We start from the raw sequence: 18,837 nt of genomic DNA, 5'->3' as shown, positions 1-18,837 counted from the left end.
AGAAAAATAAACACAGGTATAAAAATACAATAAAAACAATACAATTTACAAAAATTATACTTTACTCACCTTATTTATGTGGAAGATTACATTTTTTCTGTTTTATTTTTCTAAACCTAATTTTAAAATTCAGAGTATAAATTCAGAGTTTGCAAACTCCCAGGGTCATATAGGAAGGAAATTCCTTGAAACTTTTTATTCACCCTCCACCATTCTACTTAAAGGGACATTTGGTCTTACAGTGAAATAGTTTTCTCTGTGCATGTAAAGATGATCTCAGGTGGGTAGCTAGCTCCACCTAACGGTTGAAGGCAGAAAGGGCGCTGTTTGATTTTGCTGGTCTTCCAGCTCTGTCTGGCTACATGGAACAGTTCTTTGATGATAAGCCAACTAGACAAATAAAGGTACATAACATCAACCAAAGAAAAACAGAACAGCACCCAAACATTCTCTCCTAATAAAAGAAAAATAGAAATAAACTTGGCAGCCAAGCACTCCATAGGGAGTGGCCCTGAGATCATCTTTACATGCACAGAGAAGACCATTTCATGGGAAGACCAAATGTCTCTTCTCCTGTGCATGGAAGATGGATCTTAGATGGGACATACCAAAGCTGACCCATGTAGGGAGGGAAAGAAAGAAGCTGGGCTATACAATGCTACTGTCGTGGGAGAACATGCTGTAGTACTCTCAAAGGCAGCCTCAGCTCATGCATAAGCATCTGTTTTTTAATGTTTGTTAAAAGTGTAAGGACTAGCTCATGTTGCATCTCTGCAGATCTCATGAAGAGAAGCACTGAGGGAAAAAGCGGCAGATGTGGCTGCCGCTCTCATGGAATGTGCCACTATTTTAGAAGGTGGTGTCAACTTCAAGGATGTATATGCCAGGGTGATGCATGCTTTAATCCACCTGGACAGCGTTGAGGTGGAGACTTTTTTCCCTAATGAAATTGGGTGAAAAGAAACAAAGGTTATCTGTCTGGTGGAAAGGCTGTGTTCTAGATAAGTAAACTTTTAAAGCTCTCCACACTGCAAGGGAGTGCCACGCCTTCTCTGTGGGATGGACAGGAGAAGGACAGAAAGAAGGTAAGATGAGTTCCTGCTGACACTGAACGTTAGAAATAACCTTAGGGCGAAAGGAACGGTTAGTGCGGAAAATGACCCTATCCTTTTGAAAAACACAGCAACGCTTGTCAACAGAACATTCAGCTCAGACACTCTTCGAGCAGAGATGATACCCACAAGAAACACAACTTTAAAGGAGATGACACAAAGAGACACCATACTGAGTGGTTCAAAAGGAGGGTTTTGAAGAGGAGTTAATGCCTTATGCAAGCCCCAAGTTGAGTAGCAGTGCTGGGTAGGTGGAGCAGATATTGTGGCTCCATGCAGAAAACACCTAATGTAAGGATGGGATATAAGTGATTTCTCTAGAGATTTAGATAGAATTGCTGACAGGGCTGAAGCCTGACATTTCAAGGTGTTGGGTCTGACCCCTTGGATAGGCCATCTTGCAGAAAACCCAGGATATCATTAAGGCCCACCTTCCTAGGAATTAGCTTCTTCTTTCTTGGCCAAGTGGAGAAAACTTTCCATGTACCCTCATAAATCCGTACAGTGGAGCGACATCGAGAAGCCACCATGGTATCCACCACCAGTAGTGGTATGCTGCTTTTCAACAAACATCGCCTCTCAACTTCCATACATGAAAAGCTAGCCACCTCAGGTTGGGATAGTGGAGTCAGCCTTATGAAAGGAGGTCGGTCTCTTCTGAGGGATTTCCCAAGGTTGTGTGACCGTTAGATCAAGAATTTCAGAGAACCACGATCTCCGCAGCCGAAACAGAGCCACCAGTAGAACAGTAGCCCTCTTGTCGTGGAACCTGAAGAACCCTGGAAATGATTGAAACAGGAGGAAAGGCATACAGGCAACCTGGAGGCCATGGAGACATGAGAGCATCTATTGCCTCCGCTGACAGTACCGCATATCGGAAGAATTTCTTGACCTGACAGTTGAGGTAAGTGGCAAACAGATCCACTTTGACTCTGCCGAAGTGGGTCAAATACTGCTGGATGAAGCTTCCATTCTCCTTGATGGACTTGTTCCCAACTCAGCCAATCTACTTGCATGTTGTTGTCCCCTTTCAGATGTTCTGCCAGGAGCAACTCCCAGTGGGACTCTGCCCATTGGAAGAGTTCCGAGACCTGCTGTTGAAGGAGAACTGACTGCATGTGCCTTTGACAATTCACATGGGCTTTGGTGGTCATGTTGTCGGATCGGATGAGCATCACCCTCAACAGTCTCAACGTGGCAAAATGCCTCAATGCCAGATGAATTGCTCGGAGCTCCAGGAGATTGATGGGGAATAAGGTCTCTTCCATTAACCACACCCCCTGCACCATCTGTTCCTTGAATATGCCTCCCTAGCTTGTCAGGCTGGCATGTGATGTGATTATTGTCCATGGAAGGTCTCGAATAGGAACTCCCTTCTGCAGATTGGGATTGTGTACTCACCATAGGAGGGACTGATGAACAGCACCACCTGATGGTGGCATCTGGCAGATGGTGACATATGGCGTTCTGGAACAGTAACAGTGCCCGTTGAAGGGGTCAAGAATGGTATCTTGCCCATGGGGTTGTTTGAAACTTTTGATACCTTCAGACCCAACGCAGCTGCCAGTTGTATGAGGTCTGTCAACTGTAGAGCAGGGATGGATAGCATCGCTGATTGTACCTTGCACATTCTGTCCTGTGATAATACTATGATTCCTAGCTTCCTGTCTATTGTCGCCCCCAAGTGCACAATGCAACAAGATTGAGATAACTGGCTCTTGGCATGGTTGACTAGGAATCTGATCTTTCAGGCATGCTAGAGTCATGTGCAGATCATCCCACAACTAATGTAGAGATGGGGACCAAATTAAGAGGTCATTGAGATAGGGATACACATGAATCCCTTGCAGTCTGAAGAACGCCACTAGGGTAATCTCTGTCTTTGTGAATACCTTGGGTGCAGATGACAGACCGCAGGGCATGGCCCTGTCCTGGAAGTGGTCATCCCTCACTGCAAACCTGAGGTAGCATCTGTGAAGTGGAAATATCAGAATATGTTGGTAAGCCTCCTTTAAGTTGATGAAGGTGAGAAAATCCTCCCGTCTCAGGGCATCTTTGATCGATATTAAGGTTACGAAACTTGTGGTAGGAGATGTATTTTTTCAGATTTTTCAGGTCAAGCACCACCCTGTAGGAGCCATCTTTTTTGGCACAGTAACGAAGGTGGAATAATTTCCAGAGAACCTCTTCCCTGGAGGCACTGGCTCTATAGCCATGATTTGCAGAAGATGAATTCACATTCTTCCTGCATCCTGGCCCTCTTGACCTGAGAGGAAGACAGGGGAAGGGATGAACCTCAGTGGTGAAGGAGAAGGGAACTCCAGATGACGATGGTGATGTAAACTTTTGATTTACCATCCAAGCATTCCATTGAAAATACTTTTTTCTGCATTCTTATCAGATTATTAGTATTCCAATCTTTTGATGAAGAAAATCCTTCAATCACTTTTTGATCTCCACCCTGAATCTTGGACTGAAACTGCTTAGTTTTTATGCTGCATTTGCCACAGCACCCGGTGTTGGCAGCATTGTGACCTCTTCTTGAACACTCTAAAAGTAGTCTCTTAAAGTATCCATGAACATTTAAGGAAAGCACTATCAAAGAAATGGTAAAGGTTGAGAGGGGTAAAAGGCTGTGGTAAAAACACAGAGACCGAATAGCAGAAGCTTAGGTAAAAGCAGGGATTAAGAATAAGAGGTAACAGAACCATGCAAAAAACTAAAAGAAATTTGTCAAGTTACAACTGTTGAATAAGCAACACCAGATAAAACTTACTAGAAAAATGTTCATACACAGCATTTACACGAAGAGAAGCCCAAGGGAGATGGACAAGGAACAGATAGGTGAGACAAAAAAATAATCTCCAGGTGAAGGCAGGAAATTAAGGGAGAGGAGGAGCACTTCATTTCCTGCCTGCGAACACTAGATGATGCTACATCCCATTTGAGAACCTTCATCATCCAAGGAAGAAGTTTGAGTTCATAAAGTTACTATTAGCTCAAATTACAGTCTTCAGAGGTGACAGAATAATTTTGATTTGGTCCCTTTCAAAAAAAACCTTTATTAAAGTTATCAGCTTTCAAATGAAGTACATCTCAATCAGTTCTTTTACCTTTAGCTTGTTAATCAGTTAGGCTGAAATAGAGGAAATATCTTTCACCTGCACATGGTTAAGCAGAAAAATATATTGATTTTTAAAAAATTTATCCAACAGAGAGCAGAACTCAGACATATCAGAAACTGGTGTCAGTGAAAATGATGAAAATCCGGTGAGAATTATTTCTGTCACTCCAGCAAAAATAGAACCTGTAAAAAACAAGGTATGGTTGATTTTCTTAAAAGCCCTTTTTTCTTTTTCTTTTTGGTAATCTGACTAAAAATAGTAACTTGGAATTGCTGTATAATATTTTCTTTGCCATACCATGAAAATAGACCCCAAATTAATAATGCTGATAATTTTTTACAAATGGGAAGAAGTAAACTGAGTACCTTAAACAAGATTTTCCTTGTTTATTCAAATATCCAGTTCTAATGTTGTAAATGTTTTTGCTCCAGTTGAGCTTCTTTTGAGTATGGGACAGATTGCACTGTTGAAGTACATTAAATAATATTACACAAGGACTTGTCATGCCAACATTTAATGGTGTGTGTCATGTTCATAATGTTTTGAGTTTGAATTTAATATTTTTTAAGCAGTAGATACTATACTGATGGGTATTGCTTGTGCTAGGTGTGTACTTAACCAAAGTTAATTTCTACCAGGGCTTGCTGTTCAACCATGTTTTTGGAAAACAGTTGAAAGTATTTCTATATTGAGTTTTCCAAATGCTGCTCTTTATTTGGGGGAAATGAGAATTCCCAATTGCCACAGTAAATCCCGTTGGATTAATTATGTCGAAGTGCTTGCAAGGTTATTGTAGTTGCCCTTGAAAATGTGCTTTTAAAATGCTTGCAAGTTTTGGAAACAGATATAACTCCCACATGACCTTTAGGGACTCAGTTGACAACAAATTAAGAAGCCATTTTTGTTCTAGGAGATAAATTCTGATCAGGCAACACAAGGAAATGTTAGTACTGAACGTGGGAAAAAAAAAACTACAACAGCAGCTGGAGCAGAAAATTTTCATCAGAAGTCAGAAGAAAAAAACCCAGATGAAATGGGCCAGCCAGCCCCTCCCAAACCGAGAAGAGGGCGCCCCCCAAAGTCTGAATCTCAGGGCACTATGGCAAAAAATGCTGAAGCAAGTAAGCCATCTGGTAGGGGACGGAAAAGGGCAGCACCCAGCCAAGAAGGGCCAGGGAGTTTAGAGGCAAGTAATGCCAAAGCACCAAAACAGCAAGACACAGCAAAAAAAGCAGTACCAGCACAGAGACAGATTGATCTGCAAAGGTAAAAAAATATACTGCTTTCTTTCTCTGAGAAATCATCCTGAATTGGTAATAATTTGCTGTAAATACAAACTGACATAACAGTAAATCAAAACCTCCTCCATTTAACTTTTAATTTAACTTGAGCGTGACCAGTGTGCACTATGTGTACATTTCCAGTGTGGAAATAAAGAATCTGGTGGTATTTTCAGGTTTCCAAACATTATAAGATGCAAACTGTGTGTTGATAGCTCTGAAATCAGTGATTAGATTGTGGCTTCAGCTCTAGAACATCTTCTTGTGCACCCACTTGCACGCTGCTCCCTGTACTACTTCCTGCTCCCGTGTCACTTGATTATTTAAACCTTCTCCTATTTCCTTTGTGTTTACTATTTGTCATCCTAGTCCTTCCCATGTCTCCACAGAAAATCCAGTTACTCCATTACATTTTTTCAATCAATGCAACTAGTTCATTTGCAGAATATAGGTTTTCTTTGGCACAAATATTTAGATTTGTGTGGATATGCGAAAGACAACCCTCAAAGCTTTTTTTTTATTTCTGTGTGACTATAGATGAATGTCAGGGTCAAGGAGTGTGGAAGACAGCTTACCAAAGTTTGGCTGTCTTCATTATAAAAGCTTGTGTTTCTCTCCCGCTGAAAAGGAGCATTTCAACCAGCAGTGACTGCTGTTAAGTAGGGAGTGGCCAACTCGTTGAGATTTGCTTTTGTCAGAATCAAAAGAAGCAACCATATGAGCTGCCCCAGTCCCTTCTTGTTAAGAGTAGGCAGTTTGAAGGTGCAGTTTGCCTCCCCTCCAGTTTCTCCCTTGCCATTATGCACCTTGATTGCTTTCTTCAGTGAAAGTTGAGATGCAGGTAACATGTTATTTCAACACATGTTTAAAAAACAATACTGACTTTGGTAGATCTTTCCTCTTAGGTATTATGCATCTCAGGTGTTGCTTACCTTGCACAAGACATAAACATATCAGAGTAAGCAGCTTAAATGCATAGGGAAGAAGACTCTTCATAATTGGAGTGCGAGTTAGAATCCTTTGCCTGTGACTTAGTTCACATAGGAATTAGTGAGGAAAGTCAACGTAAAAGTTTCTACAAATTTTCCCATCAGAGATAATCCCAACTCTCCAGGGTAAAGAACTCTTGAGAAGGAAGATAACTCTTTTGGGGTATGAGAGAAACTCTGCTTTCCTTCAGAATGCTCTGGTGCATACAAACGAATCAGGGAAAGTCAGGGTTGCTCTTGCACTTTGGGCTCACCTATTTCCTGCCAGGAGTTCCCCAAATACACAGTGAAGAACTGCAGCTGCAGCCTGGACTTGCATCTGAGCAACGTGGTTCCTTCTCCTGATTTGGACTATTCACTTCCTTCCTGCATTGTCCTCTGTTGTTGGGGGATAGTGACAGCACAGCAGGATGGGATTGAGACATCTTTTAGAAGAGGGGCTTTGCCTATAGGTATGGGGCTGAGGGTTTAGTGGGGACGGCTTTCACTGGGGTCAGGGAGTGTGACAGGACAGAATATGTTCTGTTACAGCAGTGCAAAGTGGTGGTACGAGATCTGTGGCGTTCCCAAGTTCTCTGCATACACTGGAAGACTTAAAGAGAGGGGTTGGTGGGGATGGTTGGCAGGCAGTCAAAATTTGTGGATCCATACCAGTCTTGTTAGTTGTTCAGCCCTTGGTCGATTTTAAAACATTGTTTCTTTTTTTAAAACTAGCTGTTCCCCAAGTGAGTTAGCAGGAGTAGAACAAGCTACTTAATTCCTTAATTGGAGATACTATCAAGTCCTGAACCTGCCTTCTCCCCCCCCCAATATGTTAGAGTACTTCAGGGAAGAGATGGGGTCAGTGGTCACAAATAATGGCTGGCTGCAAAGGCCAAGCAAAATATGTGGATCATCCGTGTTTTGTGGCATGGTATTTTTGAAAATGGGAGGCGCTTCAGAAGCAACCAAAGTTGTGGCATAAGGGTCTGGTGTTCAAAGTATAAAGTAAAAAATTCTATCAGACATGTGCAGTCTCACCACCGATTTATCATGGTGTGTCACTTTGGTACATAGCTACTAAATTGTCGGGCTTGGTGGGTCACACGTTAGCTCTTTGTGATCTAGTTAAAGACTGAGGAGTTTTTTATATCAGAAATTTGGTTTGACATTCTAGCTAGCATATTTAACAGGATACATTGTTCCAATAAATCCAGTGTTTATTTAACATATGTTGTTCCAATAAATATAATTTTTAAAAATACTATAGAACCCAGTCGTACACATTTGTAAAGTACATGGATATTCTATATGTAGACTGTTTGTTTGCCCTTTCAAAGTAAGTTAAGAAAAATCTCATGCCAACGGACATTGACAGGTTCTAAAAAGCAGAAATCACCTTGTCTCAACTTGAAGACAGAAGCATAATTCCTAGCTTGATTAGTTAGAATTTTACTCCCAAATGATATTCCCATTCTAACATGTTTCAGAAGCAAGGTGCTGGGAAGTGATGGAGATTCAGTGTTGGAGATAGAATCAAGTCCTGGATATTCTCCAAGTGAAATGGACCTTTTTGAACTTTGTGACACTGAGGATACAGGCAGCCAGGAAGATACTGAGGATACAGATCTAACAGAGAGAGGCTTCCTGAAGGTGCAGCAGGCAGATTATACAGGGCTATGTTTGTTTATATAATTGTAGGTGCTGTTGGTCAGTCCTTGTATAAAAGTGGCTGACATAGATGTTGAGCATCACAAAATATATATGTTATTTAATGGAAGTTAGATAATGAAAATTGATAAACTAGGAGTACATGGTACTATTGTGTCCCTGTCCCCATCCCGTCCCCCCTGACGTGCACACACACCATTCCTTTCTTTAATAACAGCTTCCACTGCTGGGCATTTCTATACTAATGTTAAATCATCTTTATGATCAGTATTATTCTTTAATTATTGCAGTGGAGTGAAATGTTGGTGCTTTACATTTAAAATGCCGCCCTGGGCTCCTGCTGAGAGGAAGGGCGGGATATAAATCAAATAATAAATAAATAAAACGTGTTTTTCCTTATCAGTTAATCAACATTTCTGAGCCTCCTGTAAATGCACAATATTGACTTCAGTGAAATTTGGACTAGACCTTTATCTTCTATAACACAGATGACTTTGATACAAACACAACTTGCAATGCAATCCTAGGCATGTATATTCATATTCACTAATAGGCAAAAAACCTTGCAGTTTAAGAACGTACCTATAGCCAACAGATATTTCTATCAACCTTTAAAAAGAAGGGAAATTGGGCAGCTGTAGTGAATGCACTAGGGGAGCAAGAGACCTGACCTCCTCTCTGAGATATTGTACAGCCCTACAAATTTGTCAAAATGCAAACACAATTTGGGTTGGTCTTTCACAGTCCAATCCACTTGCTGTGTAGCTTGGAGGAATTTGGTAACATGCTTCTGAGCCTATGGTGAGTGGTGGCAACACTTGTCATCTCCAAAGATGGAGAATTACATTTTTGTATGTTTGTTGGTGTTCTTCCTACTTTGCTTCTTTCCTGTGTTACTACAGAGCATCTAACCTAGAAAATTATATTCTCATCATCATTCATCCTAGAAATCTGTGTCAAATTTATTTGTATTAATTTCAAAGCCTTTTGATTGGTCAGTGTCATATGATGGTGAAAACAGCCTTTTGTGTTTTAAACTGGTGGTTATGTTTTATTTCTATTCTGGGTGTATTGAATCTGAAACTTCAGTTTGATGTAAAATCAGACTGATTACAATACGTTGCTACTTTAGCTGTTGGAAAAAACAAACTTAGCCTGCCCGAGATGCATGTTTTCAGCCTGCTATGCTTAAACCACTCCAGTAAAGGAAAGGTGGACATGGTTGATTAAAAACATGGAGCACACCTAGAATTTGGTAGAATATATTTCACCTCCCACTGTTCTGTCTTGTGCAAGTGGAGGCACTCCCCATGTCCATTGGAAACTATTGTGCAGAATAGTCAGTGCCATTATTCCACAATGTTCTTGGAGTATTTTTAGTGTTGCGAAGTGTTGGTGTACTTCACATATTCACAGAAACAGAAGCAAAAGAAAATGATTACTATAGAAAACTTCACTAAAATTGCAAAGTAAATGAAACATATTTAAAGTGACTATCTGAACTCTGTCAACTGTCTTAATATTGTTGCTTCCTTCCTGCTAAAATAAGATCAGCATAGCACATGTCTTCTTTCTGTTATTTGGGCTGATTGCAGGTGTTGCCACCACTCACCATATGCTCAGAGGCACGTTACCAAATTCTTCCAAGCTACACAGGAAGTGGATTGGACTGTGAAAAACCAACCTAAATTGTGTTTGCATTTTGACCAATTTGTAAGGCAGTACAATATCTCAGAGAGGAGGTCAGGTCTCCTGCTCCCCTGGTGTGTTCACTATAGCTGCCCAATTTTGAGTTTTTTTAGTATAAATTTTGCAAAGTGTTGCTGTACTTCACATATTCATAGAAACAAAAGCAAAATAAAATGATTTCCTATAGGAAACTTCACTAAAATTGCAAAGTAAATCAGACATATTTAAAGTGACCATCTCAACTATATCAACTGTCTTAATAATGTTGCTTCCTCCCAGGTAAAACAAGATCAGCACAGGACATATCTTTTTTCTATTATTTGGGCTGATTACAGGTGTTGCCACCACTCACCATATGCTCAGAGGCACATGTTACCAAATTCTTCCAAGCTACACAGCAAGTGGATTGGACTGTGAAAGACCAACCCAAATTGTGTTTGCATTTTGACAAATTTGTTAGGGCAGTCCAATATCTCAGAGAAGAGTTCAGGTCTCCTGCTCCCCTAGTGCATTCATTATACCTGCCCAATTTCCCTGCTTTTTAAAGTTTAATAGAAATATCTGTTGGCTATAGGTACATTCTTAAACTGCAAGTTTTTTTGCCTATGAGTGAATTTCTTTGCTTTTTAATCCTGGAGGTAAGACATGGGATCCTGTGCAAATTTGCCAAGAATGGATTGATCATTTGCATGCTTATTGAGTTCAGTGGGATTTACTCCCCTGTAATCATGCTTAGGATAGGTGAAACTGACCACAGGGGATGGGAAGGGGAGGAGGAGGAAGGGCAGAGGGGGAGGGGAGCAGGCAGGAGGGGGAGGAGGACAGGTTTGATCATTTGCATGCTTTATTTCCTTTATATACTGCCCCATAGCTGAAGCTCTCTGGGCGGTTTACAAGTGGGATTTACTCCTGTGCAATCATACTTAGGATAGGTAAAACTGACCATGGGAGAGGGAGGGCTGGAGTGGGCAGGAGAGGAGGAAGAGGGGAGAGGAGGAAAAGAGAGGAGTGGGGAAGTAGGGGAAAGGTAAGTCTGATCATTTGCATGTTTATTGAGTTCAATGGGATTTATTCCTGTGCAATCATGCTTAAAATAGGTAAAACTGACCATGGAGGAAGGGAGAGGAAGGAGGAGGAGGAGATTGGAAGGGGATGGGGAAGGAGAAGGAGGGGCAAAGGAAGTGGGAGGGAAGGGGCAAGAGGGAGAGGGGATAGGAGGAGGGAGGTGAGGTTTGATCATTTGCATGCTTTTTGAGTTCAGTGAGATTTACTGCTCTGCAGTCATGCTTAGGATAGGTGAAACTGACCGAGGGGAGGAGAAGGGCAGGAAGGGGGAGGAGAGGAGATTGGGTAGGTGGGCACTGAGCAGAGGGGAAGCCCCTTTCCTTTCAGAAAGGAAAACATTGTAAACAGTATCATTCTTTTTCAACGTTTCCCCCACCTTTTTATTCTACAGCAGGCACATGTAGCCTCCCACTCAAATTTAAACCAAAGCTGTCACTGGCCACATGCACACTAGACCTTTATTCCACTTTAGACAGTCATGGCTTCTCTCAAAGAATCCTGGGAAGTGTAGTTAGTGAAGGGTGCTGAGAGTTGCTAGGAGATGCCCTGTTCCCCTCACAGAGCTTCAATCAGAGTGGCTGACTGTTAAACCACTCTGGCCCCTGGATCTCTGTCAGGGAAATAAGAATCTACTCTCAGCACCCTTCACAAACTATACTTCCCAGAATTCTTTGGGGAAAGCCATGGCTGTCTAAAGTGAAAAAAGGTCTGGTGTGGTCCCCTGATTAGCCAAGCCAAACCACTGTGAGCTTGGCTTTACAACACTGACAGTTGGTTCTTACTGAGCATACCTGGGCTTCATTGAGTTCAGTGCTAAATTTCTTGAATTAATTAAAAATCAGCTTAGACTCTTTTTTTTTTAACATTTAAACTGGAGAAGATGAAGGTCAGAGTATGGGGCCAGGTCAGTAAAAGGATTACAGGTACTCTGTGAACATGGCTGATTTTTAATTAATTTCAACAAATTATGAGAACTCTGACAGGAAAAAAGTCCAAAAGGGGTCTGGTTTTTTTTCTTTCTCTCTTTACACTTTGAACTCTTGATTCTCTCTGTTTTGTGTATCGCCGTGAAAATATAGAGGGTTGTTAAACAAATGTTTCTGATTTCAGGACTATATGTTTTGTAAGGTTTTGTTTAAAATGAGCTTATGGGAAGCATCAGAATGGCATGGGGGTATTTTCAATTTAACATTGCAGAATGCGAAAAATCCATGCTGGCTGTATAATACCGTGTTCAGTGGGGCTTATTCTCAGCTAAGTATGCATAGGATGGGTGACTTCCCTGAAACCGCATGTATGCCACCTTGGGTTCCATGATCAAAGAAAGGTGGGATATAAATTTAAGAAAATTAAAAATAGTAGGATTGCAGCCTTTTTGTATGAAACCAAATGTGTACATCAGTAAATCAAAATCCTTCCCTACCTATTGAACTTTTTTCATTAAGTTCCTTTTTCTAAAATTTGTTTTTTTCCCTCTTCAAGGTAAAAAGAAAACTTACTCGCAAAGGGAGGAAAGGAGAGCCAAAAGAAGGTGTGCTCCAAGCTTCTGCAAAAAACAAGAAACTTCCTGTATAGGAACTGAAAATACCCAGATCACACAGCTTTCAGCTCTGAAAACAGAAGGAAAATCTGTTTCCCTTTCAGATGAAATTAACCTGCAGAAACTCTTGAGAGAGGCTAAAAGCATCTGTACTTATTTCCCCAGAGACTTTTTTTATGAAAAGTCAATAATTAAGCAAATTGCTTAACACTTGATTCCAGTTTCTGCATATCTGGAGTTTAAAGGCATTTTACTTCATTAATTTTCATGCTGCATTTTTTAAAAGAAAGAGGGAGATCCTTATAGCAATGTTTAAAAAATTTCAGACATGGAATCAGGTACTGCCCAACTTTTTGCAAGAAAATGTAGAAGCTTACGGAATGAATTTTAATCCAAGACAGAAGAAAAATAACCTGAATTCGCATCTGCTTTCCTTTTGGAGACTTCTATGTATAATTCTTTCCAGCAAAATAAGATGTACAGATTTTGGTTCCTGCTATGAAAAGTCACATAGTGGCAATTTTTTTATACATGTTGCTTTCTGACTTTTTATCAGAGTGGGAGACTAATCACTTGATTGATTTGCAAGTAGACATTTCATCTTTTTTAATTTCCCTCTCCATTTTAGTTTAATATAATTTGCAATAAATGTACATATCGTTGGTTGTTTTATAAAAACATTTATCACTTCTAAGTGGGTTTACTCCTGTGGTTCTGTTGGAATATTCTAAATTTAATGGAGTAAAGACAGCCCAGCATTTGATTTTATAATGTTTGTCACCAGATTTTTATTATTGATGTAAAAAATCAATTTTTAAAAATAGTTGAACTTTTGGCAGCTTTGTAAGGAACATTGGAAATGTTTAGGATTGCTCTCAATTTTAAGCATTGGTTGATTGAAAGTAAGTCTGTTTTACATTTTTGTCTTCCTGGCCAAGCTCATTTTTTAATGTTTAATTTAGAAGACTTGCATCAATATTGATTTTCCTGGCATTGTTCAGCATAAAATGTACACTTCTAATGTACACATGATCATATTTAAGTTTGTTGCATAAAATAAATGCTTCTAGGTGTCATATTGTATTTTTTTTTAAGTAATTTCTACTGGGCCTCAGCTCTATGTCTCATCTTTAGATGTGTGTAGGACCAAGAAACTCCCTACATTTATATTGGCATGTAAGATTTGGACATTTGGGGGAAGTGTGTGGCCTGCCACTGGACAAGATGGCAGTGTAAATAATTGTGCCCTGATCCATTGGATTTCATGGATTAAAAGAACAATGAAATAGGCATCGAACAACTAATCAGGCATTACTCCAGCTGGGTAATGCAGCATAGCAAGACTTTGCATTGTGAACTGAACGTCTGGTCACATTTTTCATTGTAAGACCACTTGCATAATCTGGAATGTTCAGAAAGCAAAGAACATTCCAGGGTGGCACACAACACTTCAAAGACGCTATAAAGCACCAAAATGTCAGGGGAGTCAACAGAAATGGCAGAGATTGCAACGCAAATATGATACTAAGACGTGGCCAATTTCTCAAATTTAAGGCTAGCTGTGGAAAATTGTGGTTTTTGATCTGCTCAGTCAAAACCAGTCTACTTTAAGGTCTTAGGACTATCTCAGAATATTATTTCTGAAAACTGAATTCTGTCACCTTTTAAAGTTTAGCACTGATCAGGGAATGTAACAAATACTTGTCAACTAGTGTTTATATTTAATTAGCTCCTTTTGGTTGAAGGCCATGATAACAGCTACTGAATGTGATCTCACAAGAAATCTTACATATGAAGGGTTTTGTACCATGATTTATTTTGTTGATGATTGATTGTATCTTGGAGATGGCAGGGGTCTAGGAGAGCTTTGTGAGCAGATAATTAGCAGAAAGGCATTTGCATGGGGAGTTTAAGGACACCTCACTCTTGACTATGCTCTGTATTCTCTGCAGATTGCTTGACTTTAGAAGAGATGAATAAATGAAAGCATGTTTTCACTAAGGTGATACCACAGGATGCAACTGTTGACCTGCATGCCACTGGACTCTACCCAGTGTTAATGAAGCAGAATACCTCTTCATTATTATTAGGGTGCATTCAATTGTTGTAGGCATGGGAGAACCCTTATGCAACCAGTCTTCTCCTTTCCAGTCTCCTCCTAGCAACCCATGAAAAGCCTCTCCAGAAGGCCAGGGCCCCCTTCTGTGGAGTATGAGTGGTGCCACGGGCTGAAGTGGAAGGGGGAAATTGCTCTGAATTGGATAGAGGTACTTCATGACAGATGCCCCCTGATTTTAGGTGATGCTCCTTTCCCTCCAGCAACACAGTTCACACTGTTTGGGAGGGCCCTCTGAGTCTCCAGAAACAACTTTTTTCATGGTGTTATAGAGGGAGGGGAAAGATTTGTAATGAGAGAATCCGCTTGTACCACCATTCAGTACATCTTATTTATAAAACATCTAATTTTTTCTAGGCAATGTGCAAAGATTTAAAAACAAAACAGACCCTGCCATTTTGTCCTTTTTTATAAGGCTGACCAAATGGTGGTGTAGAAGTTGCACATCAGTGCAGTTTAACAAATGCTGCCTTTTTGCTGCTCTTGTCAGAGCGGCTAAATCATGCATATTGTCTTCCAAACATAAGCAAACCTGAAGAAGAAAATAATTTGAAAATGGATTACATGTCACATGAAAATTGTGTTGTGTCCCATCTAAAGTCAAAACAAGAACTTGAAAAGGTCAAAAGCAACAGGTAGAAATGGACAAGAGGTAGCAGCATGACATGTGGCATTCATTATGGGTGGCATTGCATCCAATTCTGAAATTAATATTCCAATGGAGAATAAAATAAAAATGTTATGTAACCCATGAGCACCACAAGGAAGCTACAGGTGCTAGAAAATAGCATGACGTGGACATGTTGAAGTACTATAAAATATCTACTTAAAGGCAACTTAAATAAGGAATGTTGTCAATGGTGGAAGTTTATACTAAAGAAGTTGGAACTAGAAACTAAGGAAGTCCTTATAAGAATTCTCATTGTATTCAATTATGAAAGAGGTCCTCCAGTCAAGACTATATACAAAACATTGAATGATAGAACATGAAAACATGTTACCAAAGGCCATGAAGTTGAAAATTAGGAAGGCGATGAAACCTGAATATTCTTGCTCTAAAATCAGAACTTTGTTCCAATTTTATTAAATCTTTAGTTTATATATGTTTGGCACATTACATGGATATTTTCCTGCAGTGCAGGATAAAAAATCTATTAAATATATACTGCACTGGGAATCCGTATGATGAGAGCTATAAGATGGCAAAATTCTGAAACGTTGAAATGAGAAATGAACTAGTTAGAGAAATTGAAGATATTCTGCTGAAGTGCAGTTTTCACCTTTTTGGAATGTAGTCAACTAAGAGCAATCCAATACACACTTGTAAGTCCCATTGAACCCAATGGAGCTTCTGAGTATACATGTATTGGATTGTAGTATAAGTCATACTCAAGGGGTGGTTTTAGTGCTAGTCCTACTCACCGATTAAAATGAGTAGACATGACTAACAGGTTCATTAATTTCAATGGGTCAAATTCTTCCAAGCTACACAGGAAGTGGATTGGACTGTGAAAGACCAACCCAAATTGTGTTTGCATTTTTACAAATTTGTAGGGCAGTATAAATTCTCAGAAGAGATCAGGTCTCCCTTGTAGCTGCCCAATTTCCCTGCTCTTTAAAGTTCGATAGAAATATCTGTTGGCTATAGGTACTTTCTTAAACTGCAAGGATTTTTTTGCGTGTTAGTGAATTTCGTTGCTTTTTAGTCCAGGAGTTAAGAAATAGGGTCCTGTGGAAGTTTGCTGAGAATGGATTGGTCATTTGCATGCCTATTGAGTTCAATGGGATTTACTCCTCTGCAATCAGGCTTAACACAGGTGAAACTGACCATAGGGGAGGAGGAGAAGAGGGAGGGAGGGCTGGAGTGGGTAGGGGAGGAGGAAGAAGGAAGACGGGAGGGGGAGGAGAGGAGGGCAGGTATGACTATTTGCATGCTTGTTAAATTCAATGGGATTTACTCCCATGCAGTCATGCTTAGGATAGGTGAAACTGACCAGGGGGGAGTAGCAGGGGGAAGAAGGGAGAGGAGGGGCAGGAGGAGAGAAGCGTAGGTTTGATCATTCACATGCTTATTGAGTTCAATGGGATTTACTCCCATGCAATCATGCTTAGGATAGGTTAAACTGACCATGGGGAAGGGGAGAGGAAGGGGAGCAGATTGGGTGGGCGGGCACTGGGCGAGGGCAATCCCTTTTCCAAAAGGAAAACATTGTTAATATCATTTTTTCAGGGTTTCCCCACCTTTTTATTCTACAGCAGGCATGTGTAGTCTCCCACCCACATTTAAACCAAAGCTGTCACTGGTCACATGCACACCAGACCTTTATTCCACTTTAGACAGTCATGGCTTCCCCTAAATAATCCTGGGAAGTGTAGTTAATGAAGGGTGCTGAGAGTTGCTAGGAGATACCCTGTTCGCCTCAATCAGGGTGGCTGACTGTTAAACCAGTCTGGCCACTGGAGCTGTGTCAGGGGAATAGGAGTCTTCTCACAACTCTCGGCACCCTTCACAAACTACACTTCCCAGAATTCTTTGGGGAAAGCCATGGCTGTCTAAAGTGAAAAAAGGTCTGGTGTGGCCCCCTGATTAGCCAAGCCAAACTGCTGTGAATCTGGCTTTTAGAACATTGTCAGTTGGTTCTTACTGAGCATGCCCACACTTATCATTGACTACAATGTTAAATTTCTTAAATTAATTAGAAATCAGCCAGGCATTTTTTTTAACTTTTAAACTGGAGAAGATGAAGGTCAGAGTATGGGGCAAGGTCAGTAATAGGATTACAGGTGCTCTGTGAACATGGCTGATTTTTAATTAATTTCAACAAATTATGAGACCACTGACAAAAAAAGTCCAACAGGGGTCTGGATTTCCCCCCTTCTTGTTTTACACTTTGAACTCTCAATTCTCTCTGTTTTGTGTATCTCTATGAAAACTTAGAGGGTTGTTAAGCAAACGTTTCTGAGTTCAGGACTATAGGTTTTGTAAGGTTTTGTTTTGAAATGAGTTTATGGGAAGCATCAGAATGACATTGGGGGTTATTTTCAATTTAACATTATGGCATGTGAAAAATCCATGCTGGCTATAGTATACTGCCACTCTTGTGGCTGTATAATGACAGTGGTTCCCAAACTTTTCCCATGGACCACTTGAAAATTAATTAGGATCTTGACAGATCACTTAATTATTTCTCTTAATTTTTGCCAGTTGTAGCAATTGTAATTCCATAGAATTCAAATTATAATACAATAAAATCAATGTAATAAATAAAAGAAGCAATTAAAATACAATTAAAAATCAATATGAATATTGAATATGTTCAATGTGCTGGCTCCAATCTTCAGCCACAAATCCAGAACAATGTAACAGAGCATCTGAATGGTCGGTCCATGGACCACAGTTTGGCAACCTTGATCTATGATTAATACTTGGTTTTATAACATTTTGTACAGATTTTGCATTGTTGCCCCAAATAATTTTTTGTTGACTGCTATTTTTGTAATTTTTCAACTTAGGCTTCTAAAACACTTTGGGACAATTATTATTAGTTTGCCCCCAACATTTCATGAAAATTGATTAAATATTATGGCTTATAAGGGCAACTTGGAAGCTGCCTAAATAAGTTGTTGTACCTAAACCAGTCAAAGACCCCAACTCTCTGAGCCCATACTGCCCTGTTGCTCTCTTAAACCAAGATGTCAAGCTCTTAACAGCAATATTGGCAAATAGATTCAAAAATAAAGAAGTTAATGCTTCTTTAAAGCGAATGGGGTTGGACCCGATGGCCTTATTTATGGGCCACTTCCAACTCTCCTCTTCTATGATTCCAGACTAATTTCATCCTGAATAAATAGCAGATTTGCAATTGAGAATTGGAACATGAGTTACTACAGCAACTCTTGAGTCGTAATCTCATTGTTTTTGCTGTAAGTGTGATAATTGAACTGGCCTATTCTCAAATAGTCTGTTAAGTAGACTAAATTTTGATGACTGCTTCATGCATATAATTAAACAATTATACTCTACCTTGACTGTGATGATCCACACTAACTCCTTTAACTCATCCAATTAAGTTCAATACACCTGCTAAACACACTCTCGTTATTTGTAGTACCCGCTGAAACATTAATGTTCATTTGTATTAAATCTGACTAAAGTGAAAGGGTCACAACGATAAGAAACATGTTTGCTGATGATGATTTATTTTTATCTATGGGAAGCAATACCAGAGCTAAAGATGATGTTTACAGAGTTTGGAAATACCTTGGTGTTG

The 18,837-nt window shown here is 40.0% G+C and overlaps 1 protein-coding gene across 4 annotated transcripts in view; it reads left to right on the top strand.

Moving 5' to 3' along the window:
- The window catches only part of PDS5A (PDS5 cohesin associated factor A), a 91,541-nt gene extending 78,021 nt beyond the window's left edge, over positions 1 to 13,520 (top strand). For 2 of the 4 annotated variants that reach the window (XM_061583795.1, XM_061583797.1), the window contains exons 31-34: positions 4,328 to 4,433; positions 5,148 to 5,503; positions 7,976 to 8,138; positions 12,393 to 13,520. In XM_061583795.1, the coding sequence (XP_061439779.1) occupies positions 4,328 to 4,433; positions 5,148 to 5,503; positions 7,976 to 8,138; positions 12,393 to 12,485 (718 nt within the window). In that variant the 3' untranslated portion in view covers positions 12,486 to 13,520. The remainder of the gene's footprint in view (positions 1 to 4,327; positions 4,434 to 5,147; positions 5,504 to 7,975; positions 8,139 to 12,392) is intronic. The other 2 variants (XM_061583796.1, XM_061583798.1) reach the window with 2 other exon arrangements.
- The last annotated feature ends 5,317 nt before the right edge of the window (positions 13,521 to 18,837 follow it).

This window comes from Rhineura floridana, chromosome 9 (genome assembly GCF_030035675.1).
Source record: "Rhineura floridana isolate rRhiFlo1 chromosome 9, rRhiFlo1.hap2, whole genome shotgun sequence".
NCBI lineage: Eukaryota > Metazoa > Chordata > Lepidosauria > Squamata > Rhineuridae > Rhineura > Rhineura floridana.
The sequence above is the reverse complement of the archived record's forward strand: the minus strand, read 5'-3'. Positions and strand labels throughout refer to the sequence as shown.